Here is a 17,376-nt window from a genome sequence, read left to right as displayed (position 1 = left end):
AAATTCAAATATAAGATTGGTAGATAATTTTGTGCCGCATCTGTTCTCTGAAATTGAGATCAGAAAACATGGTGTTGTTATAAACAGAGTGGATTATCCCGGCATTACCTCCACAGCTTTGGCCACACTAAAATTATCCAAAACCGAGGCTTCTTACTACAAAATAGGTGGATTTGAGGCTGGTGATAAAATTTTATCCAAGAGCCACACAGTGCTGTTCCCTATGCGCCTGTTGCCAGGATTTTTCTCAGATTACAAAGATATTATGTGGAAGGGTGGTTTAAGAATCACATTTAGAAGAGCTGCCAATGATAATAATGCTTTGATGAGGTACAGCACATTAAACTCTACAGGGGAAGCTCTGCCCAATACCCTACCTGATGAGGGCAAGTGCATTATTCAGACTATGGAGCTAAGAATCCCAGTTGTTGAATATGAAGCCAGTTATGCTCTTAAATACAAAGCAGATATAATAAAAAATCCACAGATTCCTTTACAATTTTATACATATCAATGTGTACAGAAGCCCGCAACTGGTACTTATTATGAGTTTGATGCTACAAATTCATTCTCCAGTATACAATATGACATGCCGGATTTTGTGGTGGTATTGTTTCAGACTGGAAGACACAATAATCAGGAAAAAAATTCAAGTAGATTTGATAACTGCAACATCAAGAACATATATCTTAAAAATGGCAGAAATGAGGTATTTCCTAGAGAAAATTATAATTTAGACATGTCCAAGGATGATTTCCTCAAATTATATGAAGCATTTACAGCATACAAAAGGGTCACTACTGGCAATACTGACATGTATTACACACCAGATGAATTCAAAGCACAGAGACCCATGTTTGTCATCAACACTTCAAAAAGGAAACAAGTTGTGGTTAATGACAGGACAAATATTAAAATTATCTGTGAATTCCACAATACACTCCCTGATGACACCATATGTAGTGTTATTCTCATAGGTGAAAAATCATATGTTTATGATGTAAGAAATGAGAGAGTCACAGAGCAATTCTAGGGGGCCTCTGCATATTGCATTGTCTTAGTACTAGATATATGAGTTGAGGCTGGTGTCCAATTAAAATATTGAGCATATTCCAGGTAATAAGTATTTAAGCATATATTATTGTGAATGCAAAAGCTCTTATAAGCATTTTTGGCATAGTTTTAAGTATAGTCAAAACAATATCAAGAGGGGCTTATTTTTGACAAGTTTATGAACAATAAACTGAGAGATGTAGCTTTTACACACATGGGCAAATCTGTCTGAGGGGAGTTCTACACTAGAATTCAAAATTCTTTAGATTTTAGATATGTACACACATAGCCGATTGGGCTATATGCCCTTTTTGGCTTAGTTTTAAGTGTAGGCAAATCTGTCTGAGGAGGTTCTTCTTTTCTACACTAGGATTCAAAATTCTTTAGATTTAAGAGCTTATCACACTTGAAGAATTGGGGAATAAGAGCATCTTGGCATAATTTTAAGTGTGGGCAAATCAGGCTGTTTAATTATATGAGCTCTTCTTTTCTACACTTATAAGTGGTGCTGGTTGTATCATCAATTACACTACTGCATCCACTGAAAATAAGATTTTGAATGCCTTCTGGTTGTTATTTCAGCACCTGGTGGTGAAAATTTGAACCTTCTTTTTCTGCCAGCATTCGATTACAATGGTCTGAATAGGGGAACTTTAATTCTAACCAACTGGTATGAAATGCATTCTAAAAATAAAGGATGATCATTCACACATAATGAATGGTTGGCAACAATGGGAAAAATGAATGTGTGTAGAAACTTCTACATTTCATTACACTGCATTTCAACTATTTCATCAGGCACAGTCATATGTTTACTGCCGTTCTTCCCAAGACATTGATTTAGTATGGTTACAAGAATAAGTCTGCTCCATGATTTGACTTTGACTCGAAATGGGATGGACAACACGTAAATGCATTGCCATATCATGATTAGTGTGCATACGAACAGTTTTTACTATAAAATAGCGACAAAAATACTCAGAAATTACAGGGTAGCTACGATTTTTTGATTATGAAATTCCCTGACTTTTCCAGGTTTTCCAGACCAGAAATGAAATTTTTCCAGACATGTTTGTTGTCATGATTTTTGCTTTTGAACCTCATGTTTTTCAATAAAACATGCAGGCACGTTAATTATTATGAATATTAATATACACAGTTATTAGCTGAAAATTTAATGTGATTAATACAATGCCATTCAATGAAAAAAATAAAAACTATTGTACTTCCGCATTTTCACTAAGTCATTACAATTAAAGTGGTGTAAAAAATCAATAAAAATTATGTGGCATATATCAAAGCTGTACAATGTAACCTGTACAACCTCAATTACATCAATACCAATGAGAAACAACAGAAAATTAGGTCATGTACCTTTAGAAAATATGCAATATGTTTAATGATTATATTTTTAAATTTATTGAAAATAGTACATATTTCGGAAATTCAGAACGTGAATGGTGCTGGTGACCCACCATACACTAAAAAATATATATATACGTGGGCCATACTTTGGAATCAAATATCCACATTATTTGAGTTTTCCACATGCTGGAACCAATTTTATATTACGGAAAACATAGAAATCTGTATATTAAAAGGTAACAGTTCCGAATGTTTTATGATTTTTTCAAATTTTCCTAGCAGGATGACTAATTATCATAGAATTTTGGCAATCATTGTGACACAAAATTTGAACCTTCCTTAAAATAATGAGCACTGTTTGGATTCGAAAAAAGTTATTTATGTTGAAAAGAAAACTTCAAAATGACCTTACGTAATCATACACACTTCCGACGGACAAGGTATTCTCCGGTTGACAAGCGACAGTAAGTATCGTAAACTAGTGGGAATGAATGTAGAAATAAATTGGAACCTTAGTAGAGAGCATTCAGGGTCTTTATTTTAATTCTAAAACAACCAAACCTGACCTTCCTAACCTAACCACAAAAGCATATATTGACAAAATCTTAAGTAATAGCTAAAACTCTGCACTATGTGTTAACAGACATACTAAATCGAAATCGAACCATGTAAAAGTTGCATTTGTAGCATGATGAAATCGTAATAAAACAAAAGGAGCTTGAACCCATTTTCACCACTCTTCAACATAATTTCATTCTACATGCAAAAAATACGTAAAATTACTATTGGCATCTAACCAACATTCCTAACCTAACAACGATGTGGCCACGGTGGCTCAGTCGGTAACGCGTCTGACTACCATGCTCAAGGTCCCGGGTTCGATCCCCGGCCGGTTCAAATCCGGGAACTTTTCTAAGGTTGGAAGCGGCCCCGGCGCCCACCCAGCGTCGAATAACATGGGTACCTGGGGGAAACCCTGGGGGGTAAAGGCGGTCAGGGGCGTGATGCTGATCACATCACCCCCACTCACGACCGGATCAAGAAAGTGTGGGGCGTTACCCCCACACCCCCTATACGCCTTCATGGCGTGGTGCTATGCACAGGGGAGCACTTTTTTCTTTACAACGATGTGTTACCAGCGTACGTTTAATTCCTCTATTTCGCACCAGTTTTTAAAAAATAAATTCGTTCTACATGCACAAAACACTTGCATGTTCGAATAATGACGTCACTGATACTGCATAAAATCACTAATTTCTCGGGTGTAACACATCTCTGCAATGTAAAAACTACGACAACGAGCAAATGAACTAGTTGATCAGGTTGCTTCTGAACCAAGAACTCAAATTCACAGAACGGGTTCATGGGGGGAACGAAGTAGTGAGTCCCTTTGTTTTTGCTAGGCATCTGCACCCATCCAGTGTGATGTCAACCACAGCCAGTTTACGTGAAATTCTGCTCTTCAAAGGCAGAAAGTATTACATTGTCTTTGGTTCGAGGAGTATACAGTTATTGCAGATCCAAAAGCAATGAACTGTCCGAAAACCAACCTGCTCCGCTTCACGGGTTCCGAACGGGTGTGTTCTTGCGGAAAGGAAATTTAATCACCACACACAAAGCTAAAGCAACATTTTCTCCGCAAGAAATTCTGAGGATGATTGGTGCGTACGTTTCGTTTTGAGTAGCTTGTTCTCTAAGGAAAAATCTCACGCCTCTCCAAATTCCGGTCTTGAACAGGTTCACAAGAACGAGTCGCAAAATGAACGGATCCAAGAACCTAGATCCGAGAGTGAATAAATATAGAATTGAAATGCAAAGGAACCATAATTTTGTAGGTAACAGACTAGAAGTCATAATGACGAGAGGAACAAGTTTCTGAACTGAATCTTTTGGGGGAACTGAAATAACAAGAACCGAATTCGAAGTAGAAATGAACAGTTCGTTCATTTTGTAACTGGTTCTCCTGCAACTCCAAAATGTGCGTAAATTCCAGAAAATATGTAAAATTCCCTGACTATTCCCTGACCAACCAAATTCCCTGACTTTTCCCTGTTTTCCAGGTTTCCCAGTCGCGTAGCAACCCTGAATTACAGGTTTTAACTTACGTGGGCCATTCTTTGGGATCAAATATCTCAGTAATTTGTGCTTTCCTAATGCTGGAAACACTTTTACATTACGTTAAACATTGAAATCTGACGATTTAAAAAACTGGACGTAATTCTCGAGGGGGCACAGTGGGTAAATGACCCCGGCAGAGGGCATTGGCAATGTAGCTTCAGTCCACACAATGAACACATACTATATAGACTTCGACAGGAAAAAGGCCCCACATTTCAGCTCTGGCTATAAATATCTTAATATCCAAATTTAGACTTTGCTCCTAGACACACAAAACTAGAAAGGCACCAATCATACTAAGCTGCACTACTTACTTGTAAATTTTCCAGTTCCCCTTGAACATATTTCTGTGCATTATTTAATGGTACTGAACACTGGTCTACACAGCTGTGAACTCCGTCTATTGATATAGCATCATTCTCACAGCATTTTGCTGCACAGTGATGCATTTCTGCCTGGAAGAAGAAGAAAAAAAAGTTCAAATTTTACCTACATATTTCAATACAAAACTTCAAGGAAGAGTATAGTGAGACAGGGTGGAAATTGATGGATAGAAAGGCACTCAAAAATAGATGGAAGCTTCTATGTACCTCTTATCCCTTCTCTCTTTTACTTTGTCACTGTCCTTTAAACAAGAGTTGTGCGTTTTCTTCACCTTATTTTATATTTTTTTTCTATTTGTCATATTTTGTTAGTTTCTTGGTTTATGCCTCACTTTATTTTAAACCTTTAAAAATTGTTTCTTATTCTTTTTGAAAACATGTGTTTGGCCAAAATACATATTTAATAGTTTTTCTGTGTTTACATGAATGTATGTATGTTCTTTTCAGTGTTCAAATAAAGGGAGGGGGACACTGGGGGATATTTTCCTCCCTCGAGTTAATAAAATTATCATCAAGCATCCCAAAAGTTACGACAGTTTGCATATGCATAGGAAACCTCCCTACCTACTGCATTGTCTCCATGTTGATCCACACAAGTATCCCCAGCTTAAGAATTTCCACTTACATATCAGGGAATGACATACTCAAATTACAAAGCAATACAAGTATTGGAAGTTTGTCAAAAGCTGGCTTTTTTTTTTAGTTGTTATGAATTTTGGATGGAAACGCTAGGACTTTCACAAGAAGTGCAATGTTGACTTTTCATATCAAAAAGGTGCAAACAGAAGAAAAGAAATCCCTTTTGGGAACCCCTGTAGCCCCCACATTAAACCGATCCACAGCACAGTTAATTAATTTGGTAGTGCTGTGAAATTTATACAGCAGAATTTTGATGTACAGTGGGATCCATGAGTATTACCATGCAAATTGTCCATCACCATGTTCGTGCACTTTATTTGACCCAATAAGAGCTTCAAGAATGAAAAGAAAACTCAAAACAAGCTATTAACAATTTCTGCACCAGCATACATAAAAATCCATCGCTTAAAAACACACAGGATGTAAGAGAAAAAATAATGAAAATAGTCATGGACAATTTGCACGGTAATACTCATGGATCCCACTGTACTCATTTTAATATTTTGAAAAGTTTTCACTTTCACTAAGAACAACTTTGTAACAACTTGCAAAATTAATGCAAGTTTCTGTTAATTTAAACCGCCAATTTGAAATATCTAATAATTTAATACATGGTCCGACTAAAAATATTGTTCTGAAGTGGCAACATGTTTTACACTGTGATTCTCACATGGTTATCTCACCAAAACAGAGCTATCAAAATCTTTGTCAGCTTTAGTCACTCATGATGTCTCTCTTTGTGAGTGTTATATACCATCAGGCGTAGACAGATACAGGGTGCCTGGCCACCTTTCAAATTCAGTTAAAAAAAATATTTTTTTTAATAATTCAAGTTCACTGATGAAAATTACAATTTTTAAAAAAGGTAAGAATTTACAATACCGGACCCCTCCCCGATTTTTGTAATATTTCGTATACTCACTAATCGAGACCTCCTAATCACGAATTTGAAGTTAAAATTTGGGGGTCTCTTGCAGAAATTGCAAAATAAGCAAAATTGAGTGAGCAATTTCAGTAACAGTTGTTGATCGGAATAACGGATTTCTTCATTTTTACACAATAAGTACTTACTGGAATGAGTTGTTTTTTTTTGCATTTGGATACTTCGTAGAGCAGGCACGTATCCAGGAATTCCTTTCGGGGGTGGGCCCCTCAACACCATTTTTTTAAGGGTATAGTAAGAACCTCACAATTGTATGTTCAAGACCAGTGGTGGCAATTGGGTTCCAAAATATGGGGGGGGGGGTTTATGGAGGGCGTTGCAAGGAAAGTTTACTTTCTCTTGGTAGACAAGGCTTAACATGAAGAGGACATAATGTTGAGGCAAGAAAATAAAAAATGGGGAGCAACTATCCCTTAAATCGTCGACACTGTAAGGCTGTCATTTTAATCAGAACGTGAAATCGGAACATTTTTTACCACTCGACTCCTCTGTTTCCATGCATTAACATTGTGTGCCGGAACCATCTCAGTATGTGTGTTTGTCCATTTCTTCTCATCAGGCATAAAAACATCTATGGTGTCTGAGTGTTTTTACGAAGCTGTTACACATGCACGGGATGGACAATCCACTCGACATCGCGAGATTCAAATTGTAGGCTGCGAACTGGATGCAGACAGCTCATGAATATTTATCTCTGATTCGAGCCTGAACACCACTCACATGTCTTATCCTCCCATGTTTGCAGCTCTTATAAAAGCCCAAACCCACCAAATTGTTCAGATTCAGGCCTTAGCACTCAAGTGTTAAAAAATGCCTGTCACAGCTTCTGCTGTCTTGTCATATATTGGCACGAAAGAAAGGAAGTCTTCTTGAATACAGGTGGATCATGAAACAATTAATGCACAGTGAAAACCCTTCCGTTCCCAACACATCTAATGCTTCGTTTCCCAGTATGATCAAATGCTTACTCATTTATCTTCAGTGACGTGCTCAAGGGAGGATTGGTGAGGTCATAACCCCATTTGACCCAGTATTCCTTTTTTTTTTAAAAAAAAAGAGGAACATCAAAGACAGGAAAAAAATGGCAAAATCAGGACTGACAACCAAAAATAGTATGCGTAACCCCTCTCCCTTCTGAAAATCCTGGGCACGCCTCTCTTTATCTCGGACACATTTTTTTAAAATCAACTCACCAGAAGTTTTTATCATTCCGTATTGGAGATTGAAGTAAGATGCATTCTTCTTGCAGGTTTGGATATGATCCTTTAGGGTGCTGTCGTCTGCCTTCACACCTAACCTTAACAAGGCCCTAATTTTCCATCCTTGTGACTTGGATTTTCAAGACTTAGGAAGGTTTCAGACCGAAGGGACATGCGATACATGTCGATTGGAATGGGCTAATAAACAGCAACATTTCACACCGTAGCAACACAAAAGGCTGCACAAACCTAATCTCCAGGCAACACGGTGTGAAATCTCCCTTAGTAGGCCACTGTCATTTTCACCTCGAAGTAGTAGCTCTTGTTGCCCAAAGAAAAAAGTTCTTCTCAACCGGTGGGAACGCTCCACAGTTTTCTTCTCTCTCCTATATTTTCTGTGCTTGTTCACTATACAGGCAACACCTTACGATTTGATATACACAGGACATGTACTATGTAGACATTTTAATGAAAAATCGGTTGAAGTCAAGGATGGCTAGGTGGCTCAGTTGGTAGAGCCCTGATTTTGGTCCTGGTAGAGCCTGCAATTTCCGCCTAAAATGTCTACATATGCAACATCTTCTTGCTTTCTCTTCTCGACATTCATAAAATTTTCGGCTGTCTCTTTATGGTAGTTAAGTGTTTGAATGTGTATCGAACCCAGTAGGCTTAAACAAAAGTATTTTTTATACCATGAAATTCTCGGACTGCATATACGAAATTTAGTTCTGGCAAAACTAAATCATCACTCAAAACTTTGATTTTCATTTGATCTATGCAGCTTATTTCTGTTTTAATAAACCACTCCAATATCCGGTACTGCTGAAATATTCACTTTAGAGAGAGAGAGAGGCCTTGATCTGTTCGGCCCTTGAACCGAACTAGCACTACACTGATGCCCCGGAAGTTCTGGTGTCGTCAATGTCTTCATTTTCAAATCACTATATCTTATAAAGCAACCAGAGGACGCTGACTGATCTGATCACCAATCGACTGTATGAATTGTCACACTTACCTCTGAAATCTCATTAACCGATTCTTTGTACAGATCAACCGAAAAATTGAATCCGAGTATTGATATCATTATATTCTAGAATGTTCCGCAGATAAAACAATTCATTAATATTGCCAGTAGTTGACTCCTCTCATTCAAGAACGTACCCTCTCCCGCCTTCCAGAGATTAAAAATTACAACGAATCGCCCTACGTGTGACGCTACCTTTCTTGTGCAGCTTCCAAATGCTTTTCCGTTTTGCCTCGATAATTGTCTATCTCCTTAAATCAACATCACATCATTCAAAAAGCCAAAAACCTAATTTTATCTAGTGTAAAATTTAAAAAATTCCTGGGGGGGGGCCTCGAGCCACCTCAACCCCACCTTGGATACATGCTATTACCAATAACAGGGTTATAGAACATTCTCAGTCTTGTCTCGATAATTATTTCTCCCAAATTATCATTACATTATTCAAGAAGCCAATAAACTCAAGAAAAAATAACAGTAGGATTCCAGCTGAAATTACACATGATAGTGAAAGTGCAATAAGCGACTGAACGGCAGAACTCTTCAACGCTTATTTTCATGGTAACTTCTGACCCCGTCTTCCCTTGCAGCATTGCCAAATGTAAGACCAGTCTGTTCCTCCTCTCTAACAACGCTTGTCACTACACCCAATGAGGTGAAGAACCTATTGTCGTCTCTTTCAGCTCACCTTGCCCTAGGACCGGACGATATCAACACCTTGTTCCTCAGGAAAACTGTGCAATCCCTGTGCTATCCCCTCTCCATTCTCTTGAACAGATGTTTTTCGGAAGGCATCTTTCCTCACGCTTGGAAACAAGCTAACATCACACCGATTCACAAAAGTGGTAACAAAAATTCTGTTTCACCTTACACACCAATCTCCTTACTTTCTCCTCTGTCCAACATCTGTGAAAAAGTAATCAAAGACAGACTGTACAAATTTGTATCTACATACTTAAGCTCTAAGCAACATGGTTTTCTTCCTGGTAGCTCCTGTCTTACAAACCTGTCTGTTTTACTTTCACATGCTATGAAATGCATTTCAAATAATTCACAATTAGATGTAATATACTTTGATCTGGCCAAAGCCTTTGATACTGTTAGTCATCATCTTCTGATTCACAAATTATGCAATAGATTCAACATTCATGGCGAATTTCTAACCCTTCTCGCAAATTATCTTAGCGATCGCCAACAACGTGTCGTTCTTCCAGGAACTGTTTCTAACTTTCTTCCTGTCCTCTCTGGAGTTCCACAGGGTAGTGTTCTAGGACCTCTCTTGTTCATATTATTCGTCGATGATCTTGCAGACCATCTCACAACTCCCTCTAGTAATTACCTTCTTTTCGCAGATGACTGTAAAATTTTCAGAGAAATCTCCACTTCCGACGATACTCATCTTCTTCAGAATGACACAGCAACATTTACTTCCTGGTGCCTGACATGGGACCTTACATTACATCCTGACAAGTGTACTACTCTCACTATCTCTCTCAAGAAGAATCTGTTAAAGTCATCTTACTCCATCTCTGGCAATAACATCAAAGCAGTATCCTCTCACAAAGACCTAGGCATTGTTTTCGACCAAACGCTCACATTTGAGGAACATATTTTATTCACCACAAAAAAGGCCATGCGTCTCTTAGGTTTACTCTACCGTTTCACTGAAATTAGTGACATCTCAGCCCTTACCTTGTACTTCAAATCATTCATTTCCCAAATAATAGAATATTGCTCTCCCATCTGGTCCAGTTTTCATCTCCGCATCTCTTGTCTTTTCTAAACTTACAAACTGGATATCAGCGACGTTTGCAGAATGATTTCAGTTATTTATACAAAATTGTAAATAGCAAAATCCGCTGCAACACACTTCTTGAGGAATTCCACTTTCGAGTACGCACAACACGCAACACAAGATTATTTTATACAAAAAAAACTAGACTAGAAATTCAAAAAAGATCTCTCGTTTACAGGCTTGCAGCACAATACAATGATCTCCCCTCAAATATTGATATATTTTCCTCCGAGTTTGCCTTTCGATCTTCCATCTGAAGAAATGCTTGTAATTAATATCTTATATATAATACTTATTTTTTTGTTTATTTGCTATTCACTTTTATGTTGTTTTGTTACTCTTAATTTTTTTATTATTATTATTTTTATGCTTATTATTATTATTGCTTTCTCATTGTTGACAATTTCAGTGTAAAATGGCCACCTGTGCTGTATCTGGAATTTTCTCAATAAATAAATAAATCCTAATTTTATCTAGTGTAAACAGAAAAAATTCCTGAAGGATGGCTCGAGCCTCCTGATTTCCACCTTGGATACGTGCTATTGACAATAATAAGGTTATAGAACACTCTCCGTCTAGTCTCAAAAATTATTTCTCTCAGATTTATGAATTTATTATCTTCACATTATTCAAGATGCCACAAATCTAATTTTATCTACTGTAAATTGAAAAATTTCCTGAGGAGGGGGGGGGGCGAGCTACCTCATCCCCACCTTGGATACGTGCAATTAACAATACACGAGTGAGAGGTGTTCGGTCAATCGACAACAGGTAATGTACTACATGTGACTGTCAAATTTTAACTTCAAATTTGTGATTAGGAAGCCTCAATTAGCGAGTATGCGAAATATTATAAAAATCGAAGAGGGGTCCGGTATTGTAAATTCGCTTCAAAAAATATAACAGGTAAAGTATGTGTTTTTTCTGTATTTGTGTATCATTAAATCATAATAATGAACATGCCATTATCAATTTTTGCACTGCTCCTAGCTGAATTTTAAAATCTGCAGCGATATGGTAGTCAGCCATACATTACAATGTATTGTATAATTAATCATGCTCTTACCGGTCAAGTTTTCTTTAGAGCTACTCCGATGTAACAATTAACTACTTTAATCCGATCTTGTACTAATTAATAAATTAAATGGTTTAAGATCACATTTCAAAATGTGTAGCTCTGTCTCAGAGTTGGATTCATGGCTTTTTTGGCTTGAAAAAAAATTAATTTTGTAATATATTTCTAAGTTAACAAAACCAATTTTCTCCCTCCCTTTTCTTTGTAAACTTGTACTTGTTAGTCTACCAACAATAATATTTTTTTTACCTGTGTCTGCTTCAATAAAATTTACTTTGGATGCATATTTCAATCGACACAGCATTCCACATACTACCGCCAACATGAGACCCAAAGGGTTGTTGTGCTTGAGAACAGGACTAACATGATCGAGATGTTGAAAGCATTTAGGGAAATTGCTGTAACATTAAGAGACCTAAATCTTGCCCACCTAACATAACCACAAAAGAAGTTAGATGTTATTTGAATACTAAGATCCCTAACTAACTATGAAACCCCTTTGCACCACACGTGACCTAGATGGCGGGCAGCAGACCATAACCAAGATGACAGTAAACGAATGGCTGGTTGCAAGACAAAAATCATGTAGGAGTTACACAGAAGTGAAAAACATTCTCAAGCAAATACACAGTAAGTAATCACTAAAATTCAAAAGTATGTATTAACACACATGAATATAAATCGAAACATGGAAGAATGCCTGTGTACCATCATGAAATCTGAATTAAACAATCGGAACTTGGGACAAATTGGACAAATTTGATGGGCATTCCAGATGATCGACTGGGATATAGTTTGTAAACATTCTTAAGAAAATGTAACATACAATTGTAAAGGAAAATTATCTTATTTTTGTTCTAAATAGTCTTAATATAACTTCTGGGTAAAAGTTCGGTATATCGGAGACACATTTCTTCAATTTTACAGAAGAAACTACTTACGGAAATGAGTTTCTACAAGGATTCCAATGTTCGTCGAGGTGTTTTCTTTCATCGTGGAATATATTTGACTGGGAAATCATGTATTTTACAAGAGAAATATCTCACCAACGCACAATTGCGATTGCTTTCATTTGCTTCACCTAAATGAACTGCATGCTGCGTACATTTGATGATGTAATATCCTGTCAGTGTTTCAAACCTCCCCTTTTTTCACTTGCCTAACCTAACCTTATCGAAAATGGTTTGTGGTGCTATCCTCCAGCTACCCATGGATAATGTACAATTTGCACATGGGACGAACACCATAGTAAGCATTTTTCAGTGAAGAAGGTTGGAAACACTGCATTCCCACAACGTAAGTCAAAATGTGCCCGCCATATTGTGCGTCACAGAAGCTAAGAAAGGAATAAAAAAATCACTGTAAATGTGAAAAATTGTTTTTGTTTTCGTGTAAAAAGTATAATGGCACCTTGAACTATGTTCCGCAAATCACAATAGGTAAGTACGAACCATGCGAAACACAAAATATCCGATTTTAATGTGTGTCCGATATACTGAACTTTTACCAACTTCTGGGAGATAATGAGGGGGAGATATAACAATAATTTAAATGTAAAGCAATTCTGTATATTCTAGAAAGAAACCATGGACATAAAAGCTGTTAGGTAAAAAAAAGGCATGAATGAAGAATATAGAGAATGTCTCTAATTACGTTAACATTTGGTATACTAACTACATTTGGCCTTCTAATCACGAATCTGTTGTTAAAATGCAGTGGACACGTGTAAAAATTCACAGGTAGCCCCACGAACTATGCACGAGTAGCACCACAAAGCACTGACAGATAGCCCCAAAAACCATTCATGGATAGCCCCACGAACCATTTACGGCAAGGTTAGGTTACATTAGGCAAGCATAGTTAAAATTTTGTTCGTAAAACAATGTGAAAAAGCTTTTTTTTAAAAAAAAATAAACTTACATCAGCTTTTTTCACGATTTCCAGATCGGAGACACATTGTGTATTGCGGAACATAGTTCAAGGTGCCATTATGCTTTTTACATGAAAAGAAACACAATTTTTCACATAGAGAGTAATTTCCTTTACTCCTTTTTTCGCTTCAATGACACAGAATATTGGCGGGCATATCTTGACTAGCGTAGTGGGCAGGCAGTGTTTCCAACATCCTTCACCGAAAAATACCTACTATCGTGTTTGTCACTTGTGCACATTGTACATTATGCACAAGTAATTGACAGATAGCCTGGGTAGCTGACGTATAGCCCCACGAAACATTATGCACGGTAGCTGACCGATAGCCCCACGAACCATTTCCGATAAGGTTAGGTTAGGTTTGGTTATGTTAGGCAAGCATAGTAAAAAATGGGGGGTTTGAAACACTGACGGGCTTACGTCATCAAACGTATGCAGCATCCAGTTCTTGTAGGGCAAGCAAATAAAAGCAATGGCAATTGTGAGTCGGTGAGATATTTCTCTTCAAAAATACATTATTTCCGGCTCAAATATATTCCACGACGGAAGAAAATACCTCGACGAACGTTGTAAACCTTGGAGAAACTACTTTCCGTCAGTAGTTTCTTGTGAAAAATTGAAGAAATGGTCTTCGATGTATGACAGTTACCCAGATTCGTGATTAGAAGGCCTCAATTAGTAAGTATGCCAAATATGAAGAAAATCGGAGAGGGGTCAGGTCATCTTAAGTCATACCGCTTCTTCTTCCATATATTTGGAAATGTGTACAAATGTAGTGAAATGTAGAGAAAACGGATTTCATTTATCGTACCATTGTTACCGTCCGGTCTTCAGACATTCCGCATTTATAGTAAGTAATTTCTCTATTTTATATGTGTAAGTTTTATAACACCTAACAGTGGATACCTGCATCTTCCGTAAATGGAATTTGTCAAGATCGGAAATAAGTTTCCTCATAGCTTCTTCCACACGTGTTCTCTGTTGTTCGACCATGTTGGCGTTCGTCCTTATCGCACAACATTTCTGCAACCTCGCGTTCTTACGTCACTAGAGACCTTCTGCAACCTTGGGCTTTGGTGTCACTAGAGACAGCTCATTTTTAGGCTAAATGCCAAAGTTGTTAGGTTAGGCTAGCTAGGTTTACTTCTATTAGCAGAAATAATAAATTTACAGTATATTTATGCTAATAGAACCAAACCTAAGAGACCTAAGCTAACAACGTAGCTTCTCCACGTCTAACGTCAGAACTCAAGCTTGCAAAAGTGTTGTGCGATAAGGTCGAACCACACCAGAAAAAAATGTGGTCTCAGGCTTGTGCGATACGCAAGATCCCCTCAAAATCGCGTCGCCTCGCGCACAGTCGCACCTAAAAGTGGGGAGGGGCACGTCTGAAAGTCTCACGAGAATGGTTGGAATTAGAACCACAACACTTTTTCTTCGTCTTCTTCTAATTCGTAGAAAGAAGTCATTCATTGTGAAAGACTGTCCTCAAAATAGACCGTGTTAAAAATGTAAACATAAACATTGGTGAGGTCTTGCCCGGTCCCCCCGGAACTTCCGGTTTAGGCCGGTCCCCGTTGTTGCCAGTGCAGATTCACTGGCATACGAAGTAAAGCCCCTATCACACGGAACTGGATTTCTAGTTGGAATGCCCTAGTTGGCGATGAACTGACTTTCTAGGTAGTAATCATGGCCGCCTGGCTGACTGCTTGACTGGTTTTGAGAAATAGGACATGTTCTAATTGCTACTAACTTCTTCGACTAGATTCTGTGGAACAGCCAATCAGAGCAAAGTTTGGCCATGTGAAGATAATCTGTGAGTTTGCAAAGTAGCCTTTTTTGTCTGTGGTTTCCGAGTGCATACAGCACGAAAGGCATGTTTACAATTGTAAAAGCTAAAATATTCTTCCATACGTGTATAGTAAACGTTCTAAAGTATGTATTTTATCAGCGCCGTTCTTCTCTACCTAAAACCATTTAATGCGATGCGATATTCCTCTCGGTTGAATAGTTATCGTATTTTAAAAATTTGAAGTGGTACGTTGTTTAAATCTCGCGCGGCCGCCATTATGGGAACGAAAGACTATCGACAAGTACGGTATAACAAGTACCGTGTGAGGCGAAAACTAGCAAATGGGTAGCCAGTCCAGCGTCAACTAGAGCACTCCAACTAGAAATCCAGTTCCGTGTGATAGGGGCTTAAGAAATGAGTGCTTGTTTTCATCAGTTGTGCGACGATAGTCAAGAAAGGTATTTGTTAATGTTCCACTATGAAGGAGTGGACGTCTAGAATCCGTCGGATGATCAACTGCAGAGCAGATTATTAAAATATGACGTGTCTTTGTGGCCGCCAGTTGTATAGCACACTAAAAAAGTAGTGATATTATCGATATTATTATACCAACAAATCTGCAGAAGTAATGACACAACAAATGCTAGTAAATATTTATGCTTTAAACGTCGCCTTTCCGCCTGAGGGATTTAGGGAAAACCTATGATATGGCATGCTATTTTCACTTGCGGGAATTTACTTCAAGCAACAAGGGAGTTTTCAGACTGAAGCGACAAGAGCGATATCGGGATTTCTCACAGAATCATTCGATCTAAAGCAAACCATTCACCAGTCACGCTTGTGCAAATAACAGGCCGGGGCAACACAATGCGCGGTATTGATAAAACGGCCCAGTCTGAGCGAAAAGCGACACCTGCAATTTGTCGTTCGGAAGGTGGTGTTTATTTTTTAATGTTGGTTTCCAAGAGAGACGTATTGCTGCAATCTGAAAGCTTCATTTCGAACCAATTCACCACGAGAAAATGCACGTGTCGCTTGGACTGGACTGTTGTTTTCTCAGTACCATGGCATCGTGTTGCCTCGCTCTCTTGTACTCGTATGTAAGGTGAATTGTTTCCTTTAGAGTAAAGCGGCTGTTGCTTGTCGCTTCGGTGTGTAATCTCTGTGCCACTTAAAATAAAAGTGAATCCTCAGTGACCAATGAAATTTTTCAACCCGAAGCGACACGACAAGCTGCACGTGTCGCTCAGATTCCCAATGGCGTGTATTGTGCCGCCTGAGACTTGATTTCTCTTGAGCGGTAAATGCTTATTTATAGACTAAATGGGCCTGTGTCGCTTCGGTTTGAAACCTCACTAAGAGGCGTGATTTTCACCACAACACAATACGCAGATAAACGATCAACATGCTTGTAACAATATGCAAGTCGTAAAAATCCTTTCCGCGTATAGATCGACCACAAGGAAAAAAACCTTGGGACGAGAAGTCCCCGCGCAACTTTCCCTTCTTCCCTCCACCTCGGGCCATAAGGAAGCATGGTGAACTCTCCCCCTCCCCTACTCGCGGGGGTACGGTACACATGACTCGTGGGTCTGCGCAGGTTGTTTTGCTCGTGGTTCCACTATACCAATCCTTTCTCGTTCTGCTTGTATCAACAGGTTTCGTCTCTCTACGTCCTTCGGAAACCTACGAAGTGATACTTGATTCAATAAATTTGTTCCCGATTGAACTGTGCAACCATATGCTACACAGCTGACATCCTATTTCCTTGCAAAAGAATCTTCACTTTGCCCTTTCATATTAACGTCCATAGCATCGTAAGCGTAACCGGATGTTCGAGGGGGACCAGACGAGTGCGCATGCTCCGCTGTAGCTCCGCCTTTAACACTAAAATTGTATCAGAACAAAAACCACTCCTGCAACAAACTGTTGTGGCAAACCTCTCCTGCAACCAGTGGCGTGGCGTGGCGTGGAATTTTTAAAAGTGTTACCGGTTATCAGTAGGACATTTAAGGGAGGAGCCGAAAGACGGGCGCCTATCCACCTCATGCCCCCCCC

General features: G+C 38.4%; 1 protein-coding gene across 2 annotated transcripts in view; it reads right to left on the bottom strand.

The window, feature by feature from the left end:
* Positions 1-14,761, bottom strand: part of LOC146004224 (protein FAM136A-like) — a 42,793-nt gene extending 28,032 nt beyond the window's left edge. The window contains exons 1-2 of one of the 2 annotated variants that reach the window (XM_083142897.1): positions 14,433-14,761; positions 4,851-4,991 (exon numbers count right to left, since the gene is read on the bottom strand). In XM_083142897.1, coding sequence (XP_082999023.1) covers positions 4,851-4,991; positions 14,433-14,519 — 228 coding nt within the window. In that variant the 5' untranslated portion in view covers positions 14,520-14,761. The other variant, XM_083142898.1, reaches the window with a different exon arrangement.
* Between the last annotated feature and the right edge of the window lie 2,615 nt (positions 14,762-17,376).

This window comes from Lepisma saccharinum, chromosome 21 (assembly GCF_977018435.1).
Source record: "Lepisma saccharinum chromosome 21, izLepSacc3.1, whole genome shotgun sequence".
Classification (NCBI taxonomy): domain Eukaryota; kingdom Metazoa; phylum Arthropoda; class Insecta; order Zygentoma; family Lepismatidae; genus Lepisma; species Lepisma saccharinum.
Note: the sequence above shows the minus strand (reverse complement) of the source record. Positions and strands in the feature narration are given on the sequence as shown.